Source organism: Acomys minous, assembly GCF_964271855.1.
Source record: "Acomys minous genome assembly, chromosome: 11".
Taxonomy (NCBI): Eukaryota; Metazoa; Chordata; class Mammalia; order Rodentia; family Muridae; genus Acomys; species Acomys minous.
This window is the reverse complement of record NC_140492.1, coordinates 29,162,256-29,183,719: the sequence shown is the minus strand read 5'-3', so window position 1 is coordinate 29,183,719 and position 21,464 is coordinate 29,162,256. Positions and strand designations below refer to the sequence as shown.

Sequence of the window (21,464 nt, the reverse complement as noted above, 5' to 3'; positions counted from 1 at the left end):
CAAATAAAAATAGCCAAAACACTATAAATGGATGATTTATATAATTCGTGATTTTTTCTTGGTTCTTCTTGATATAGGTAGTTTATTTTATATATGTGTAATAATATAAATATATATGTAAAAATGAGAGAGATTGAAAACACAATGCAATACGGGAAACAAAAATTAACAAACACAGAACAAAGAAAAGCCCAAGAGTGAACAAAAGAAGGAAAAATAATGAGCAAGTTCAAAATCCCATATAAAAGAGAAAAAGTCCATTGAATCTCACTATGAGTCTTTTTCATGAGAATTGGTTCTTATGAGCAAACATATCTCATACACACACACACACACACACACACACACACACACACACACACTATATATGAATGTATAAATACACTCAAAACTACACAACCCGAAAGGTGACAAGAGTTCAAATGGCCATATGGGGACGATTCTCATTCAAGCCACCTATGACTCTAGCAGTTGATTTATTTATGACTTACTTATAGAAAACATGATTTTCAAATAAAACATTTTAAAACACATTATAGAATTTTTCAGTGTAAATAAAAACTAACAGTAATAATGTGTTAAATATGTAAAAGTGTGAACAATTCCAAAATGTCCCCAAATGGAAGCATTCAGCTATATACATATAATATCCAACTTTCAATATTGATATTGTTATAGTTCAGTATACACAACACTATGTAAATGTGTTTTCTGATACTGCTGGGCTCAATTCACGCCACCATAAAGATGTAGGGGCAATGATTAAATACTGTACAACTGAACATTTACTGTTTAACACAATTGACTTCATCTTAATACAAATGGAAGCTTAACATCTATATTACCTTTCTGAAAAAACAGTGTTTTATCAATTTCTTTTTCAGTTGTAATTTTTTTACTGAAACTTGTTGTTCCTGCTAAAGAAGCACTGCGACTGAAGGAGTTGTGAAGAGAGAATGGTATTGTTTTAATGGACATATGTGTTTATATATTGGGCGTGTTACTTCCTCTTCCTCCTTCTTGTTCTTTGCTTTGAGGGACTAATATATTCAGGAAGCCTTGATGCATACTTTCCCTGTGTGCTTCTCCCAGGGAAGACACTCACAGGAAATCAGAAGGTGAGGAGAAAGACGTATGATTTGCGTATTTCCATATACTGTCCTTTTACCACTCTGTTACATAACTAGAAGTGAAAGGCCTTCGTTTTTTTCCTTAGGCTCAAAGGTGGAATTATTTCCTACTGTTGCTAGGAATTTGGTGTTTTCTCATCTTTGGTGATTACCATAATTATATGTATATAGAGTTTTAACATTCTATTTACTCCATTTCCAAGTGGAAATCTGATTACTTTTTGTTTAATATATATGTATTTGCTACAAGAGTTCCTAATTAGTGTAAAGTTATTGTGGCGTGGTAAGGTTGGGGTGTGAGTAGCAGTGAAGGGATCAATGACAAGGAAGGTATCTTTGGAGCAAAAGCCTAGAATAAGTTGCTGTTTCTGCTGCTGCTGCTGATAAAGACTAAATAAATGAAGGCAAACCATTTAATCTAATCTATAGTAAACATAGAAGTCTGTCACTGTACAACTTAACTCACATAAGGTTACTCTTCAAGGCCTTCAAAGCTTGAAGGGTCTGCTTATGTAAAACATGGAACAACCTTCTGAATCTATGGATGAGAAGTCAGTGAAACAAATTAAAGGTATTGAAGGCTATATAATAGTTATATAAAGTATATAAGGCACCAATTTTAATTGCATGTAACTGTGAACAAAGAGAATAGCTAGGTGTTTTCAAAGAAAGGAAAAGGAAGTTTAATATCATTCATCTCATACATACTTTGCTTTGCACATCTTTAATATTTGAAACCTTGTCAAGATGATTGATACCAAGGGCACAGATAGACACTGTGAGGTGTCATTGGTTGATGTAGGGCCATTTAAAATTCATCTTGTTTTTCTTCTGTTTTTACCACTCTTGGTTTAGGAAGTCCCATTCATGTTCTTCCTTTTCCATTGCTCTCAATATCAATGTAAAATTATGAGCAGAACAATTGGTCAATTAACACCAGTGACTTGGGGTTTTGCTTTGGGGAGACATTTACTTTCCTGCTTTTAGGACCCTTGTGGAAGTTTTTTTTTTTTTTTTTGCATGTGCATATGGTTAAAAATGCATGCTCATATGTTTACATGCTTACATGTAAATAAGGATCGCCTGTCTATGCATGCCTGTGAAGACATTGAATGTAGTGCCTTCTTACATTGCAGAGTCTCCTGGTGAATTCTGTGCTTGTTGATTAAATGGCTTTGTCCAGGCCTCCCCTTATGTCTGCTTCCCAAAGGCTGGAATTTTCAGAAGTCTCCATACATACATGACATTTTCTAAGAGTGCTGGAGTTCTATACTCCAGTCGCCACTCTTGTGAGGCAAGCAAAGCCATCTCATCAAAAAAAAAAAATCTTATAAAATGAAGCACACAGAGCAACATATTTCACATTTTTATATGAGGTTAATTCTAAGTACATAGAGATACCGCTGTTGAATGAGCACACCGTGTGCTCCTAGAGATGCTCGCTAAAGTATTTGTCAATAAGGGAGGATTGAAGTGTTCTTTTCTGAGAATTAAGTGATCAGTTTTCACCACATCAATTGTTTTATTCTTTGCCTGCAGAGAAAAGGAAACTATGATCTAATTGATTTTTTTTTATTTCTATTGTCAAATACCACACAGCATTCCTGTGGAGTTATAATGACCTATGCTACCCAGCTTCTCTGTCTTCCCATATTCACACAGTTCCAACTGGTTACCAACCATTTAGAACAGTGGGGATGATGTGGTGTGTATCAATTAAAGGAAGAGGATTCTAAGACACAAATGCTACCTGAGTAACATCAGCCAAGCTCTCTCTAAACTCATAGACTCCTGCATTGTCATCTTAATTTTATTTTTTTTATTTAGCCTTTTTAAAATTAAGATTAAATATGATTTTCCATAAGCCACTTCAAATGTTAATGTCCTCTTGTCTTCAGTTGCGCATGAAACAGGTAGGACCCTATCAAAAATGTCATTCCAGTTTCCAATCCAAGCACCAGACCACTTGACTTAGAGAGGTGTCAATGATCATCTTCTATTAGTCTGCTGCTGGTATAAATAGCAGTATCAATAGTCATATCTGATGCAATGCCTATTATTTCAACAACAAATATTCATTTGTATAATATTTGATGCCTGTTTTGTGACACCATGAGATTCTTCCTTGCCAGCATTATAGTTGTAGTCTACTACCTGTACCTAGAATTGATTAAGGTTGCTCTGCCAGTCACAGGACCAAGGTACATCCAGAACCATGTTCCCATAGAGGACCTGTCAGATGTGTAGCATTTGGTGTGTGATTTGTGTGCTTAACAGTGTAATTCTAAGCAATTATTTACTCTAAGGGTGTAAGAACAGACATGTGCACGTGGCTATTGAATTGTTCAGACCAGGAACATGACATTTCCCTTATCACACAATTGTTCTCTATAAAAAAAATCTTGCAATGTGTCCCATTGCCTTACTGCATGTGCATTTTAAATACCATGGAAGGAGCACCTGCTCCTTAAGGAAGAAGTAGATGGCAAAAGAAATATCAGTGACAGAACTTGGGATGTGATGTTATCTATTTGCAATCCCAGCATAGGGGAGGTGGAATCAGGATGACCAAGAGTTCAAGGTCATCCTCAACCTCACTGGAAATTGCAGGTCAACCCAGGCTACACTTTGTTTCAAACAATCAAACAAAAACAGATAAGAGGACAAGTGCTGGCCCCTTTTTTTGGTTTTTGTTTTTTCTCTAGGTGGACATCACAGTTGCTCTTTGTAGTTGTGGATTTGAAAACTGTGTTTCTTTGTGTTTGAATATCTTGTTTCTATTAATACCTGTAGATGTTTCTTATTACAATAAACTTGCCAAATGTAGAATAGATCATAATTTTAATAGTAAGTTTCATGTTAACCAATACCTCAACTACCACATGTGCCTCCGTAAAGATGTCCTGGCTCCTCACATTTTAGAGATACTCTCATCAAAGGATTTTCAGCTTGATTCTCTTTTAGTTGATGATCACATGTCCAATATCAGGCATGCCTTGCTATAGCTCATAATTCTAAGGCAGCAACACTCCCCTAATTCTATCACACTCTGGGAAGCTTGAATATTTACCTTTCCAAGTAATTGGTGTGACAATTTCTTATATGTGAGGACCATTACTGCTAGATATTCATTTAGTGAAGATATCATATAAGAACTGAGTCACTAATAGGTGAGGAAATAACCATATTTGACTGGTATCTGTGGAAGAGTTTCTCTGTATACTTTATTTCTGTTATAGTATTGCAGTTGGAAGCTCAGTTGAGTGTCCAGAAATCTATTGTACAATGAGAGAGATGTAGTGGTGGGCGGATTAGTGGGCTGGGGTTTACAAGGGACCTGTAAGCTCTCATTTGTCAAAGTAACAGTGAAACAACTGTATACTTCAAGAATGAATATGATGAGATGCATTAGATATTTTATGACAGTCCAAAGATGCAAGAAAATATAAGCTATATATTGTAAATGGACTCTGAGCTTTCCTCACTGCATAATTATCCTCCAGGATAAAAGTTGCCTACTTGCAACCCTTGGCAGATATTGTATTACAAGTTGCTCTATTTACAACAGGAAAAATGCATTAGCTTGAAATACTCAGAATCAATTCCAGTTTTAGATGCCCTGTAAAGGATAATTTATAGAACCACAGAAAGGGAGGCAAGAGCAGTTAATATAGATTTTGTCTTTGTGCCTGAGGATGTGACCTCTCAATTGTAGATGTCAACTGTAAGCAAATGCTCCTTCTTCCTGAAGAAGTATGAGACCCATTAGAGTGCAGCTTCTCACTAGAAACCAATGTGATGAACCAGCAACAACAATAGAGGCATTTAATGTCATATTATCAATGGTTGATGATTTTGGCAAATTTCTCCTTTTGTAGTATTTTATATATTCAAAAAGCTATTGTCTGAGAGATGGCTAAGTTAATAAAGTGCTTGCTTTCCTTGATATCAATACGAACTGAATTTCATGACTAGAAGCCACCTAAAAAACCCCAATGTAATGGTTCTCTTCTTGGAATCCCTTTGCTGGAGAGGCAGAGACAAGTATATAGCACTGGTTCACTAGCCAGTCAGTCTAATCTACTTTGTGTTTTCTGGGCCACTGAGAGAGCCTGTCTCAAAATAAGATGATATTGCTCCTGAACAGTGACATTCACTTGACTCTGTCCTGTGGACTTCAAACATACTCTAATTTGCACATGCATGCATACACTCAAGCAAGTCAAAACATACACTATATAATATACATGTTGTAAACATGCTACTAAGCAATATTGTATAGTTCAACACAATGTTAGAGAAATATTTCTAAATTAACATACTTACCTTTGTTCAAATATATACACAAAAATTAAATGTAAAGTATGATTATATAACAATATACTTCATCCAGACATACTATATAAGTAAAGATTTCCTATAACTTTAATCTCAGGAAGCAGTACTCTGATTAGGAAGGGATGGTGTACGCAACATTCATCACTATTCATAGCTAGACTAATTCATTGGTTGTACTGGAATACATGTCTCACTGGAAGCAAAAGATCATTGTCCTCATATATCTGGTGAAAATCCAGTTATATCTTGGTGTAAACCTATTTCTTAAGACCAGTGTTGCAATTTCTAGACATTTGATCAAAGTGGAATACTGTCATGAGTGTGTTTCATTTAGTCTGTTGTTGAAGACCTTGGGAGAAGTCCTCAGGACCTCTGGTGGGCAGGCACAAGCTATGAGGAGACAGTTCCTTGTGTCTATGGCCCCATAGATTGCCAGTAAAAAATTTAAACCTATCTTCTTCCACAACCACATGAGCTAGTTTCTCAAAACTAAGGTCAAAATATCCATTCACCTATCCTATTATTTCTCATCCTCTGGGATTCTCAGATTGGGTTCTTTTGAAAAACAGTACATTCTTAATCACTGAGCCATATTTCCAGTCACATTTCAAATAATCTTAACCAACACAATCTGTAATCCCCGTCCATGGCTTTTCACAACGCATGTCTTTTACCATGTAACAGGTTTTGACCTTGTGTTTATTTGTCTTCTATTCTTCTGACCAGGTATAGGACCAGAGGCTCCTGTTTGTTTTCTCATCAATGCTAGTACAGAGACCATCAATATATATGAACTTATTTAATTATATAGTTAACCCATCTTTCATTATATATTAAAAAGTTTAAAAACCTGAAAAAACCCCAGGGGTTCTGCTTGATCTAAGGCACCAACCAAGGACAATACTTGCAGTCATCATCAAACCCCTACCCAGATCTAGCCAAGGGACAGAGCATTCTCCATAGTTAAGTGGAGACTGGGGACTGACTTTCACACGATCTCTGGTGCCCCATATTTGGCCATGTCCCTTTGTTGGGGAGGCCCAATGACACTAGGAGGAAGGATAGGAAACTACCAAGAAGAGACTTGATACCCTAGCACCGTATTCATGGGAAGGAGGTCCCCCTCAGCCACAGTCATAGGGAAGGGGGATTGGGGTGAAAGTGGGAGGGAGGGAGGAAGGGGAGGATGCATGGGATGGGATAGAAAATGAGATGTAATAGGAATTATTTTATTTTTCAATAAAAATGTGTTTTAAAAAAAAAGAAAAATAAAAGAAGCAGAAGGGCATCTGGGAGAAAACGGAGCATGCTCACAGAGGCAGGCTCACTCACACCTGGCCCTCGCAGGAGCCAAAGCTCCACACAGTCCCTCAGGGCCTGTGAAACAGACGTGAGAAATCATTTAAAGTGGCATAAGTTACCTACAGAAAACACACATGCCACATTTTCTCGGGTGGCATAATTGTTAGTATTTATCACAATATAATTTGTTAATAAATACATACTATAAGTAAAAAAAAAACCTGAAAAATTATTTTCAATTGATAACATTAAGGGGAGAAAAAAACCCTACTATTATATAATATATTTTTTAAATGGAATAGTTATCTTTATTACATTTTCCTTGGTCAAATTCTTGATAGCTAAAAGCTAATTTTAGGTTGTCTTCTTATTATCTATAACCTTTCATATAAATATCAGACATTAAAATTATTCGGAAATGTAACATCTAAAGCATATTTCTAATTTGATTTTTTAAAATTTTATTTTATTCATTTATTCAGATTACATCTCAATTGTTATGCCATCACTTGTATTCTTCCATTCCTCCTTCCTTTCCGTTTTCACCCTATTCTCCTCCCCAGGCCTGGTGGCACTCAGAGAAAGAATAAGTAGGCTACCAAGATGAGACTTGATAGCCTATGACCATATAGTGGGGAAGGAGGTCCCCTTTGGTCATATTTTCTATCTTGTATAATGCAAATTTAATTATAATATTTCCACATTTTATTACAATTCATGAACTCACTATTTCATCTACCATTATAATAGCGGATGAATAATTAACAGTTTGGTATATTATTATCAGATGTTAGCTTGAGTTGTAGAGTATGGATTGATTTTTTTTCATTACGAAAGTATTTAAATCACAATTTGTATTTTATCTAATGAGAAGCTGTAATTAATTTATGGAGTCCAAATTTACCTTCCATCTAGGCACACATGAATAAGGTTTCTTAATAAATTTGGGTTTTTAAACATCATTTTAATAATCTATATTATATAAAACCTTTCTACAGGTTTTTCTTGCTGATCCAATTGATAAGAGTAAACCTATGAAATAAAACTTTCTCTAATGAAAGCATCCTTTAAACATGTAAAATTAAACTCATAAAAATAACAGTATATTATCTGATATGAAAAAAAAATACACACCTCAGAAAAAAAAAACAGCACCAAAAATGAAAGGATGTGGCATTAAGATGAGTGTGAGAAGCAGGCAGGAAAAGAATTCTCAAACAGAATTGAAGCTGTTTATTTTATTAGAAAGTTGACACAGGTTATCTTTGGTGTTTATGACTTGCAAACTAAAGTATTTAATATTTATCATGTTTAAGTACAAGCAGCAGCAGTTTAGTAATCAAAAGGAATAATTTGAATCATCTTAGGAAAATAAAATCATTATAATTAGGATATTTCAGAGCATGTTTAAAACATTTCTGAGAAAATGTATTCACCTTTCTTGTCGTCAAAGTACAGAGTCTGTTGAGCTGGATTTGACCACTGGAGGGAGGTGTTATCATTTTGATCAACTCTGCAGGTCAGAATTGCAGTTCCACCTTCAACAACCGTTACATTCTGAGTTAGTGGAAACTGCCCTTGGCTGCCTAAAAGGAGATTAAAGAAAATTGATTAAATAAAAGTTATAAAAATGATTAACTTCCCAAGACCTACATTGGACATCACAATTTACTCAAAATAAAATTTTTAAACAACAAAATTATATATTACAAGATATAGAAAACCAATTTAAAACCATTAAGACAATCCTACTAGTGCACCATTAAGGCTCCTTTTTATTTCATTCTATTTTCTAGGATCTGTACCTGTCCTAAGCACACATGAAGATGTACCCCAGTAGTAATACAATAATAATCTTTTATATCCTTGGCCTAGTGTTGGTTATATGAGGTTTGATGGGGTCACTGCTGAAGGTAAGGCTGGGAATGATGTTGCAGGAATTAACCTCTCTTCAAGAGCATAGGAAACACATAAGGCACCTGGCAGCTTTCTATAATGAAGAACAAAGCTTGTAATGTATAAAAACTAGAATTTTAGGGTGAATTTATGATAAAGGAAATGAGAAATGAATCCCACTTTACTAGGAAGCCTTATAGAGCTTTTTCTGAAATGCAAAATGTTGGCAAAACAATGTGATGGCTCGGTAAAGAATATGCATCCTTTAGAATATTCCTTGAAGGATTTCAAAACCCTGGTGTGGTGACATGCACCTGTAATCTTGCCTACTCAGGAAGCTAAAGGAGCCTGCTGCATTCCAGGAGTTTGAGGCCAGGCCTGTTAACAATAGCAAGATATTTTCTCCAGATAACAGCAACAGCTATGCACATCCTACATGTTTGCACACTCTCACACCGTTGTACCCATGGAGATATTTTTACCTGCCTTGGTCACATTTCTGTAATACTTATCTTTCTCTATAATTAAGAAAATACATCTTCCTAAATTGTTAAATGAATTGCCAATTTAGATAGTGTCTATATGTATTATATTATTCATGCCATCTGTGTAATAAATATACTTCGGCACTCTTCTAATAATTTAAATAAGGTTACTGCATGTAGACATGTAATATATACATTGGATTTCTGCATTGATCTGGAGACAAAGTTTGCCCAATCTGATTACACACATCCATAGAGATAAATGTATTAGAGCCAGGTGAAAGTACTATATGTGAAGAAGGTAGGTCATTAAGTCAAAAACTATTTACATAGTCAAGGACATTAAGATGGCTTAATCACACCCATGAAACACATTTCCCTTTTCTTCTTTAGTTTGTAATGATTCTATCATTACTCCAAGCACCACTTGAGCCGTTGGCATAAAGAAGTTTATTACCAAGAAGTCTGTTGATTGGCACCAGAAGAGAAAAAAAGCCCTGAAGGGGAACATTTCTTTCCAGGCTTAAATGACACAAGCACAGAGGTTCATGACCACATTACATAATTAAGACGTTGGGGTATTAAAATTTTTATCAGGAGCTTTACTTTCTCAATGCCAGCCCCTTGAAGTCACCATGACAATTCCCCAGGATACCTCCTTTTAATCTTTAAGATTAATTTTAAAATTAACATCAGAGTTTGGAATACTTGAGAACCAACAGGAACAAAAATGGGTTGTGTCTTGCCCTCAGCTTATAGATGGCTCTAGGAGGGAGCACAGATAACTATCAATCCTGTAAAGTGGGGTGGGGCAAAACACAAAACACACCCAAGGAAACAAGAGTTCAGACACAGAGAGGGAGTACTTGTCTGAGATTACAGCTCATAAATATGGAGCTCAGCCTCGGTCTAAGGTGCTTTTCTTGGATTCGCTATGTAAACTGAGCAGTCCTGAAGTGATTCTCCAAGTCTCATCAAGCTCACAAATGTTAATAAATATACATGGTTCAACCCAGATGATGTTTTGACTATCAAAAAGTACATAAATAATACTCTGTCTCTTTAAAGAATTCAAGGGGAAAAGGCAGTGATGCCTGCAACAATTTTATCTACTACATTTGCAAAATAATTTTCCAAACATCCCCATAAGAAAATATTATCCTTCTCATTTCACAGATGGGTAAACTGACACTGGGAGGTTAAGTGATTTTTTTTCTCTTCCCATGGTGAGACAAAGCCAATGAAGCATTTGAATTTTATTTTGAAAGTTCCACATTTGGCTTCTCTTTCCACAGCGGCTTCTGGGTCATAAGAGCTGTGCTACCATTTAATAAAATGTGACTTGGACAACAAGAGGGGGAAAAATCAATAATCTTCTTTACAGTAAATTTAAATTGTAAATTCAGACAAGAGAAATGTCATTATTTGTTGTATTTACCTCTTCTGTGGTAATACAAGCAACAATTTTAATCACTATTTCCATATTTGATTACTGGTTATGAAAGAAAGAAAGAAAGAAAGGGAAGGAAGGGAGGGGGAGGGGGAGGGAGGGAAGGAAGGAAGGAAGGAAGGAAGGAAGGAAGGAAGGAAGGAAGGAAGGAAAGAAGATGATACCCATGCTGGGTATTTATATACATTGGCACACCTATATCAGCCCCTTTGAGGGCGGACATCAGAACTATGTACCCCCAACATCTTACCACATGGTTCCTAACTTTAAAGTAGCATGTGTAGTGAGAATTATGGTTTCTTTAAAAGTCCAGTAATGTGAACATGTTTTTGTTTTAATCGCAGGTGTGGAATATGGGGCTCCTTTAGATTGTCCACAGAAGCTATGATTTGCCTGGTTCTTTCTCAGGGCTGTCATTTTGAAAGCTGAAGAGAGTTTGTGTTTGAAATTCTGGGGACACTCGTAGGGTATAAGTGCAAAAGCCCTGAGAGGGCCTACAGAGATTGCTGCTCTCACTGCTGCTCCCCCTGTCTGCTGGTTGCTACTTGTTTCTTGCTGCTGTTGCTAGTTGCTATTTGCTGTTGGCTAGATTGATGGATGGAGATATCCTGATGACAAAGAACAAACTCACCCCAAGGAACTCCATGCTTCTAAAATGCAGGAAATCGTCTAAAGAGATGGATGCACCCTTTCTCTTCTATCTTTTTTCTTTCTTACCTAGTGTCAGAGCTTGAAGGAGTTAGCATAGGGAGGTAGGAAAAAGACCCTACATAGTATCCGAAAGCCAGGCTACACATATGATTTCAGTTCTCTAAGTCTTACAGCATAAAATCCTTGAAGTCAAATAATTTAGTTTTCCCAATAGAGAGCAAATTCAAGTGGAGAATCAACTAACCCTAAATACCCTAAGGATATGTGGTTTCTGAAATCAATTTAAAAGCCTGTGTGGCAGGCAGTCAAACTTCTTCTAAGGGCTCTGAATTACCAGGAATGAACACTGAGTCACTGTGACTTTCTTCTTTTTTTTAACTCTTCATGACTCAGCTTTGGCTTTCAATCTCAGGACATCTTTCCAAAGCAGTTTTCTCAAATGGAAAACTTAATCTCATGTCAAGGTAGGAATGCACCCTCAGTTCATTTATTATGTGCTTATAATGGCAGGCATACTGCTTCCTTGTCTTTCATGGATAGAAGAAGAGACGTTTGCTAATGAATCAGGAAATTAACCTCAAACCTGAGAAAAATTGATGGCAAGGAAGAAGAAACCTGGTTCATTCATTACTGATTTTGATTTGCTCAACAAGCTTGGAAGCAAGCTACTTTTCCAGGCAATGTTTGCTCATGGCTTACTAACCTCTCTCTTTGTACAGAATTCATATATTTATTTGTGTAAGTATCTGCTCACTTCCTTAATTCTAAACTAATTGAGAATTTGTTAGCAACAAGCCATTCCTTCCATAAAACCAAGCAGGTTGCTCACAGATCCTCATTTCTCATTTCTTATACCTAGCACTGCAAACAACGGAACACAAGCTACAGCCTTCTGTTCTGCCTGCCCACAAATCCTGTGGATCACACAGACCATCACCTCCTAACTTTCACCCCCAACTCGTGGCTGTATCCCATCTTGCAACTCCAGAAGGTACCCTCTACTAACCCAATGCCTACTCCTCTCAGAGAAACAAGTAGGCTGAAGGCAGAGTCACACCACTCCTACTGGAGAGATGCAATCTGCACAATCTCTCTCTCTTCCTTTCTGTCTCTGTCTCTGTCTCTCTCTCCCTCTTTCTCTCTGTCTCTCTGTCTCTCTCGTTCTCTCTCTGTCTCTCTGTCTCTGTCTCTGTCTCTGTCTCTCTCTCTCTCTCTCTCTCTCTCTCTCTCTCTCTCTCTCTCTCTCTCTGTGTGTGTGTGTGTGTGTGTGTGTGTATGTATCTAGAAACCTGCTGTGGACTCCCTTTCCTGCCTGTTACCACCACCAAGGGAGGATCACAAAGACCTTCTCATCCAACTTTCCTTCCCTCAACTCATCCCATTTTCCCAGCCTACAGTATCCTCAGCCAGGATTCTCAGGAACAGTCCAATTGAGGAGGCCAGAAAAACAGGCAACACACAGGCATCATCCTCTCCAAAAATCCAGAGAGGAAACAGAAACTGAAAAACAAAACCCAAAAAACCCTTCATGATAAAAATCCTGGAGCTATACAAAGGAAACATGTAAACATAATAAAGATAGTTTGCAGTAAGCCTACAGAAAATATCAAATTAGAGAAATTCAAACCAATTTCATTAAAATCAGGAACAAGGACAGACTATCCACTCTCTGCCTATCTATTCAATATAGCACTTGAAGGCTTAACTAGACCAATAAGACAACTGAAAGAGATCAAGTGATACAAATTGGAAAGAAAGAGGTCAAAGTATACTTATATACTTATATACAGATGATATGATAGTATATATAAGTGCCCCTAATAATTCTACTAGGGAACTCTTATAGCTGATAAACACTTATACAAAGTTAACTCACAAAAATCAATATCACTCTTCCAATGATAAACAGGCTGAGAAAGGAATCAAGGAAACACCTTTCATAATAGCCTTAAATAATATAAAGTATCTTGAGGTAACTCTAAGTAAGCAAGTGAAAAACTTCAGTGATTTAAAAATTTGCAAGTATTTAAAGAAAGGAATTGAAGTAGATATCAGAAGATTAAATGAACTCCACATCCAATAGAGACCTAAGGTCTAAAATATATAAAGAACTTAAGAAACTAGATATCAAAAAACCAAATAAGCAAATTAAAAATAGCATACAGATCTATACAACATTCTCAACAGAGGAAAGTGACACTTGAAGAAATGTTTAACACTCAAAACTTTGAGATTCCATTTTAGACCTGTCTGAATGGCTAAGATCAAAACCACAATTGCTGGATCATGTTGGCAAGGATGAGGAATAAGCTTAATACTCCTGTTTGCTAGTAAAAGTACAAACTTTTATAGCCACTTTAAAAACCAGTATGGTGGTTCCTCAAACAGTTCAGTATCAAAATACTTCAAGATCCTGCTATCCCACTCTTTGGCATATAGCCTTGGGAAACTCCATCCTAGCACAAGGACACTTGCTCAACCATCTTCATATAAGCTTTAGACACAGTACTCAGAAACTGGAAACAATTTACAAGGCCCTCAACAGAAAACTAGAGGTTTCTTTTTAATGTGGTTCATTTTCATAATGAGGTGTTTCTCAGATGCTTTAAAAAATGGCATCAGGAAATTTGCAGGCAAATGGGTATAATTAGAAAGAAAATCATCTTTAGTTAGGTACCACAGACCTAGCAAGACGAATATGTTATGTAGTCACTTATAAGAAGATATTAACCATTAAGTGAATGATAACCGAGCTGTAGTCCATGGACCCAGAGAGCTTAGGTAACACAGATGATTATAAGGGGCACACAAGCATCTCCTTGGGAGTTCAGGGAGAGACCACTCTGAGAGGAGTGAGCATTTCAGTGTAGCATGGAATCCTAGCACAATGGAAACTTCCTGGATATGTGAAGGTGATCCTAATGCGGACTCAAAGTAATAGAGGATATAGAGTTCTGCATCTCTTGTAGCCAGGTAAGACTTCCAAGGTAGGGATTATGTTGCATTCAATTAGTTGGCCAAGGGGTCCCATGGAAATATCTAACAACACAGGCTGTTGCTAAAACAACGGCTGTTCTCTGCAAAGTGGTAGTGGTTCCCCAATGCAGAAAACAATATCCACATTGACTCATGACATGGAGAAGTCAAGCTGTCACCCATGTAGAGGCCTCATTCTTATGTTCTAGTCTCTTTGGATCGGGAAGGTACTCTGCAGGCTACTGAAAGACAAATGTCGACATCAACCCTACAATCTGATCTGCCAGCAAAATATGCTAGAGCAATAGTGGCAAAGAACTTGTGGCAATGGCCAGAAATGTCTGATTGACCTAGGGCCCACTTCATGAGAAGTGGTCTGACACTAAGAACTAGAGACTATATAGTCCCAGGGTAAAACTTAACACTACTGGTCTTTAAAAAAAAATCAATAAAATAATGTCTAATGATATTATTCTGCTATGTTGTTGCATCAGTGCCTTATCCAATCATTATCAGAAAAGATTTGAAAGGCAGCAGATGGGAACAGATTCAGAAACTGAGAGCCAGACATTACGTGGAAATAGAATCCAAATTGGAGATCTCAACACAATCCCTCCTCAGGAAGAATCCCAGGGAATCCCCAGGAAGAGGAGACAGAAAGCATCTAAGAAGAGATGGAAGACACCAGAACAAGGCCCTCTGAATCAACTAAGCAAGGTTCATATGATCTCACAGAGACAGAGAAGCAAACACTGGGATTACATGGATCCACACCAGGCCCTGTGTATTCATTATATCTGTTAGCTTAGTATTTTATGGGACTTCTGACTGTGAGAATGAGTGGGTCTGACTCTTGTGCTTGCTCTTTGGACTATTTTCCTTCTGTTGGTTGCTGTGTAACCTTCAATATGATGGTATTTCTTCACCTTATTGTATTTTATTTTGTCAGGGTTAGTTGTTACTTCTTAGAAGCTCGTTCTTCTCCAATGAGATACAGAAAGGGAGTGGATCTGGAGGTGAAAGGAGAAAGTAAGAGGAATAGAAAGCGGGTAAACTATAATCAGGATATATTGTATGAGAAAATAATCTCGTTTCACTTTTAAAAGTTTGGTAGCAGGGTGTCTTGCCCATGAATTAGTTGTCCTTCTTCACAGTCTCTGCTTTAAAGGGAAGCTCCCATGGAGATGCTCATCATCCAAAGTGCACACACTTCCTTAGAACACTGACTGGCCTTTGAAGTAGAGCTTGAGAGAATCAAATGATGTAAATGGAATTCTGGTGTTCTGAATTTGTTCATAGTTGTATCAAGGTGTAAACCTATAGATTCCTCCTTCACAAAAATAAGTGGAAATATATCACAGTCATATTGGCAAAATATCATGAGACATCTCTTTTCTGAAACACTATTAGGGATATACAGTTGAGAAGAGGTGTATCAAACATTATTTCATCCTATAATGGAGCAGGAAATAATAGAGATATATTGTATAAATTGTATGCATTAGAAAACAGGACAATAGTATACACCATTCTTTGTTATGAAATGAGTAGAAGCCATATTTCAGCTCTGTTGGATAGATGAATAACTTTAATTATGATTTTTTTCTTTTCTCTTCCATCAACATCCTTTTTAATTCCTTTTCTTTGTTTTCTCACTTCCCCTGTCAAACACTGCCAATAGATCTAGAAAACATAAGGGATTTGCTGGACTATACTCACTGTAATATGGAGGTAGACACAATTCTAGGTACAGTTGGTGTATTAATGATTTAATCTGCTGATGTCATCATTTCTACAATGAAAATTAGGGGGCTGGTGCACAGAAACCTTAACGTAGGACATTTTATCTAGCCAGAAAAGAAGCAAGAACTTTTGTTTCTTAAATTCTTGTCTTTTAAACACTATTTACTTATTCATAAATGGACTATGAAACAAATTGAATATAAGTGTGTTTCCATAACTGTGACTTTTAAAAGAGTGTAGTTTACAGTCAAGCATTTTAAAAGACATATGCCAATGCTCACACTTCTTTTTAACAAGTGAAAATGTACTTGAAATTCAGTTTAAGCATAATGTGCATGAACTGGCTCAGTACAGCCTCTGCGATTCCATGGGAGGCAACTCTCACCACCCCCATACTCAGTGACATAAGTTGGTAGCTTGAAATTGACCACAGAGGGAATATTTTTGCCATAGAAATTGGCAAACACTACAGGCTGATGATTTTCCCCACAGAGAAAGTTGTTAAATATTTACAGCACACCATTGAAAGTCACCCTTGATGTCTCTGGTTGCAACAACTACACAGGTTTTTTAACTTATTTTTCCTTCTGGCCCATAATTACTCTAAAAATTTTTTTGCAACAGGTTCCAACTGCCCCCTACTCCTTGTCTTCTGAGGTTGAACTACTGGACTTTCCTAGACTGTCCAATTTATATCAATCTACCATTTGTGGTTATAAACATTCACTAGCTATACAAATATAAATTGCTTATGGATTGCTAAGAGAGAAACTTAAAGGGAATAATTCATATACAGAAATGCTGGTTTCCTTCAAATCTTTGCCTAGCCGCCCAAACAGTTTCTCCAGCTCTTTTTTTTTTTTACCCTGTGTTTCTGTCTGTTATATAATTAGGGAACCTCAAACATACAGGGTAACCGTTTTCTCTCACTGACTTGAGTCAAAGGCTAACTAGAACTCACAAGTTTTGCCTCTGTCTTTACTGTCAAACCACAAAACTACCCAGAACATCATCACACAGGGCACAAAGAAGCTAAATCTAAAATAATGGACCCTGTAACTTCCTTGGGAGGCTGTGATGGCTGATGACAACAAAGAAACAACAAGAAAAGACAGTAGAGGTAAGCGAGATGAGACCTGATAGGCTATGGCTATATGGTAGGCGAGGAGATCCCCTTCTGTCAGAGGTCCAGGGGAGGGGAATAAGGCAGGAGAGGGAGGCAGGGTGGTAACAGGAAGATACAAGCAGGAGGATAACATTCCAGATGTAATCTGAATAAATTATAATTAAAAAGAGTGAGCATAAACAGATACATTTTTATAAGCACTGATACGGAAACATGCCTGTAGTTCCACAGACAATCCATGTTAAGCCTTGCCTTCTCTTCAGTGCATGAGTGGAAATGATGGTTTTCTCCATCTCTTCATGAGCTAAAGATGAAGGTTAGGGCACAAAAGTGCACCAGTGTATGCTGTGGACTACTGCTTTATCTCTTAGAGCCATGGGAACCTGAGATAGTCCTAGACAGACAGACAGAAACAGGGTTCTGCCCTGCCAAAAGAGAAGACGTAAGAGTTGGTAATTTATAAGGACAAATAATCAAATTTTGTGAGCAAATTAGCAGCAATTTTGAGAAGGCTATTTAAAGGAAAGATCCAGACATAAAAAATAATAGTGGAAAAGAAAAAATGACAGGAGAATAGGGGACTAAACAGCTTTTTAACAACAACAACAACAACAACAACAACAACAACAACAACAACAAATTGTGTCAAACTCGGCAGAGTTACACAATGGCATGTAATTTAACCCTTCCATTAGAGGTGTGGTTACATGTCCTTAAAGCTGCTAAATTTATGTGTACAATTATTTATTTCTAAAAGCTGTCCCCTGCCATCTGAATCAAACAGCACACATGATGTTTCAGTTTGTTTAAAAATTTTTTTTTTGGTTTTCTTTTCCCTCCAGAACATTATTTAAATGCATAATATATTCCCTGTGTTGACGTTCTTGTTTATTGGTTTCAAAAATCACAAATGCCAAGTGGATGAGTAGATGTGAAATATGCTAATTGTTTTGAAACATAAAGCCAACAAAAACTGAAAGAATTGGGCTGCACATTTTAAAATGGTGTACAAGGAAGACCTACCATTGCTCACATTTCCCCTTTGTGCGATTTCAGCTCTCCTTATCTGTTTCTCTCTCTCTCCTCCCTCACTGTTTCTACCTTTTCTTCCCTCTCTTTTTGTCTACCTTTATTATCTCTTCTTTCAATTAGTTTGAGGTATTTAAGTAAAGAATGTGCATGTTACAAAGTTCAAGATCATTCATGTTGCCTAAATTAAAGTCTAAAAATATATCTCAGTGCACACACAGCGTGTTATTACTTCCACTAAATTACTGAAGGCATTCCAAACAAATAACCTTCTAATGTGAAAGTTGTGGCTCAGTAGTTGTGTGGACTGAAACACGTATTGCGTACTAAAGCCTATTAGATTGCAAAACACAAATGTCATTAGTGCAGACTTACAATTCTCAAGAGGACCACAGTGAATGTTCTATCATGTGAGAAGGGAAATTGGAAGAAAAATTAAGACTGATAACTAAGTGCAAATTGGCCCTACTTTTGGAATAAACCTCTGTTCTTTCACATACTTATAATTTGCTATTCATCTTGATTCCTGCTTTCTTTTTTGCTTTCTACTTTCAAGATTTTGGGAAAGTCTTAAAATCTATTGGCTATATCAAATAATTTTATTTTTCTTTGCCTGTACTTCCTTTTTGTTCTCCTTCTGGATTCTACTTTCCTTTTAGAGTATAACACCTGCTCTCCACCTTCTGTGCCATCCCTCAGCCCAGTCACTGAGGAGCATGGCCATCAGACTAATGCCGCCTGCCAGTTTCCATAGAGACAGGATGCACATTGGAGACCCATGTTCCGCTACAACTGCCAGACCAAAGCCGGGAAGAGACAGAGCTGGCGGGCAGTGGGTCTTGCAAGGCCAAGAAAGGTTGGAAGGGCTTTCTCTTCCTGAGATCGAAGCGGAGCAGTGCCAAACTGGCAGCTTCGGGAGTTACAATCCTGTAGACCAGATCCTAGTGTTCACGGTGGCCATTGTGAGCATCACACTCTGCTAGAAACCCAAGAAGCAGAAGCTCTTGCATACCCAAAGCTTGGCCCTCATCCTTTGTTGGCTACTGGTCTGTAACAAAAGGCTCTTTCAGATTTACAGTGGCACCCGCAGCTCCTGACCCACAGAATCATAATTCTCCTCCAGCACCTCCACGTCTTTCTCTTTTGCAGAATGTCAGGTAGGTTTTCTAGGTCATTCATAGCAAACATAGGGCCTTAAGGAAGACCATGTCTCCACTTTAGCCATGCAGCGACTGACTGGGCAATCCAGTAAACTGCATATTATATACTGTCACCTTCTCTATTAGAATATTCCCAGCAAAGTTTTTGTTCTACATAAAATGATTTTTTTTTTGGCCTGGTTCATTAATTCTATATTATTCAGTATTATCACTAAATACCAATATTCCTAAGTTTGAAAATTTTAACTTTTGGAAAGTATTCATGGATTCCCAAGGAACTTATTATGTAAATGCTTTATGTTCCTGCATGTAGGCTGTAATTTAAATATAGTCTGACTATATAAAATCTAGTGTTTTTAAGTTATATCTATACAATGCCATTTTTCCTAGTTTTAGTTTGTGTTTTTCTGATTATAATCCTGTCCAAGTTCATAACAACTACAAACTTGACTGCATACAAATATATTTAACACTCCTGAGAAATATAAATATATTTTACCATAAAACAAGAGTTGAGCGTAATAGTTTTAGAATCAATTTATTACTTTATTAATTATTATTTTATTAATTTGTAGATGTTTAACTGATTCTCTCAAATGTTTTTGCAGTATCTCTCATACTCAGACTATACTTAATCAAATGAGTGCACTTGATTTTTCAAACTCAAACTAGGCTGGTAAGTCCTCACATCTAGTTTAGAGAATACTGTTTCATGGAGAATGAACAAGTAACTTCACATACTAGCTGATGAGTATCCGGGAAGAAAAATGTATGACCAGATTCACTGGCTGGTTCACAGTGATGCTCAGTCATGTAACTTAGCCAAAATTAACATGCCAACTAGGGGGAAACACTTGGAAGGGAGACACAGATGGTGGGACTCTGTTCAACTCAGGGTGACTGATAGAGTAGAAGGAGCAAAGTAATTATCTTGTGGAGGAAAAAGTGGGTATGTTGTAATGATTTAAAATTTTCATTTCCTTGGCAGAAAGTTCAATTAGAATTTAAAAGAGTAATCTGGTGCTCCGTATTTGACCACCTTCCCTTGGTGGGGAGGCCTGGTGCTACTCAAAGAGAGAATAAACAGGCTACCAAGATGAGCCTTGACAGCCTATGACCATATAGTGGAGGAGGAGGTCCCCCTGGGTCATAGATCTAGGGGAGGGGAATAGGGTGCAATCAGGAGGGAGGGAGGAATGGAGGATACAAGTGATGGGATAACAATTGAGTTATAATCTGAATAAATTAATAAAAATTTTAAAAGAGTAGTACAATTATGTACATATTTGTCTGATAAGGTAAAGATAAGAATATTCAATTATTAAGAATGATAAATGATATTAAATTTAATATGTTTCAAATATCAAATACAATGAAAATTGACATTACTAGTCATATTTCCAAAAGAAATATGAGTTTTTGAAGATCAAGAAATAATTCAAGTATTCTGAAAATATTAATTAATAGTATACAGAAACATAAGATATAATTCAGCAAAAACAATACATACAATAAGGCAAATTATAAGTACAATTATATTAGGCTTTTAATATGGTTTATTGCTGTTTTTCCTTAATTTTAAGTGGAAAACAAAGTCATGCAGCTCTAATTATTAGTAGCCTGGGATTCAAGCACTAGTCATTGATTTAATTTAGCATCTATATTTAGAAATCATTATTCTGTAGTATTGCCATATATTTCATACATTTCTGAAAAATATGAGGCAATATTGACATCGATTCTGTACTAATACTGCTTTTATTATTCTCTGTAGAAAGTAAAAGTAATTGCATTTATGTAATCAATATAGCTATTTATATTTGAAAGAAGGCTTATGTTTCTGTTTTAATAATATTTCTGTAAATTATGAAATATAGAAAACTTGAAATAATGAAGTATTTATAAATCATATCAAATGTATGTGTTTAATGAATAATTTCAATTTATAGCATGCATCTATACTATAAATATAACACACTGTTTTCTAAATATATATTTCATGTTTTAATGGATTTTTTTCAATAAAATGTGCTTTAATTACATGAATTTATTTGGCAAACCCATGATTGATACTAACAGTTTGCCAGTTGCCATTGGTATGATTTGAATGGATTAGCTATAAATGACAGGTGTCTATCCAGTACTTAGAATGAAAAAGAGGCAGCAAAATTGAGAAGA

General features: G+C 36.5%; 1 protein-coding gene across 4 annotated transcripts in view; it reads right to left on the bottom strand.

The window, feature by feature from the left end:
* CADM2 (cell adhesion molecule 2) overlaps positions 1 to 21,464 on the bottom strand; it is a 918,732-nt gene that overhangs the window by 198,514 nt on the left and 698,754 nt on the right. For all 4 annotated transcript variants that reach the window (XM_084801707.1, XM_084801709.1, XM_084801708.1 and 1 more), the window contains one exon: positions 8,207 to 8,356. In XM_084801707.1, coding sequence (XP_084657833.1) covers positions 8,207 to 8,356 — 150 coding nt within the window. The remainder of the gene's footprint in view (positions 1 to 8,206; positions 8,357 to 21,464) is intronic.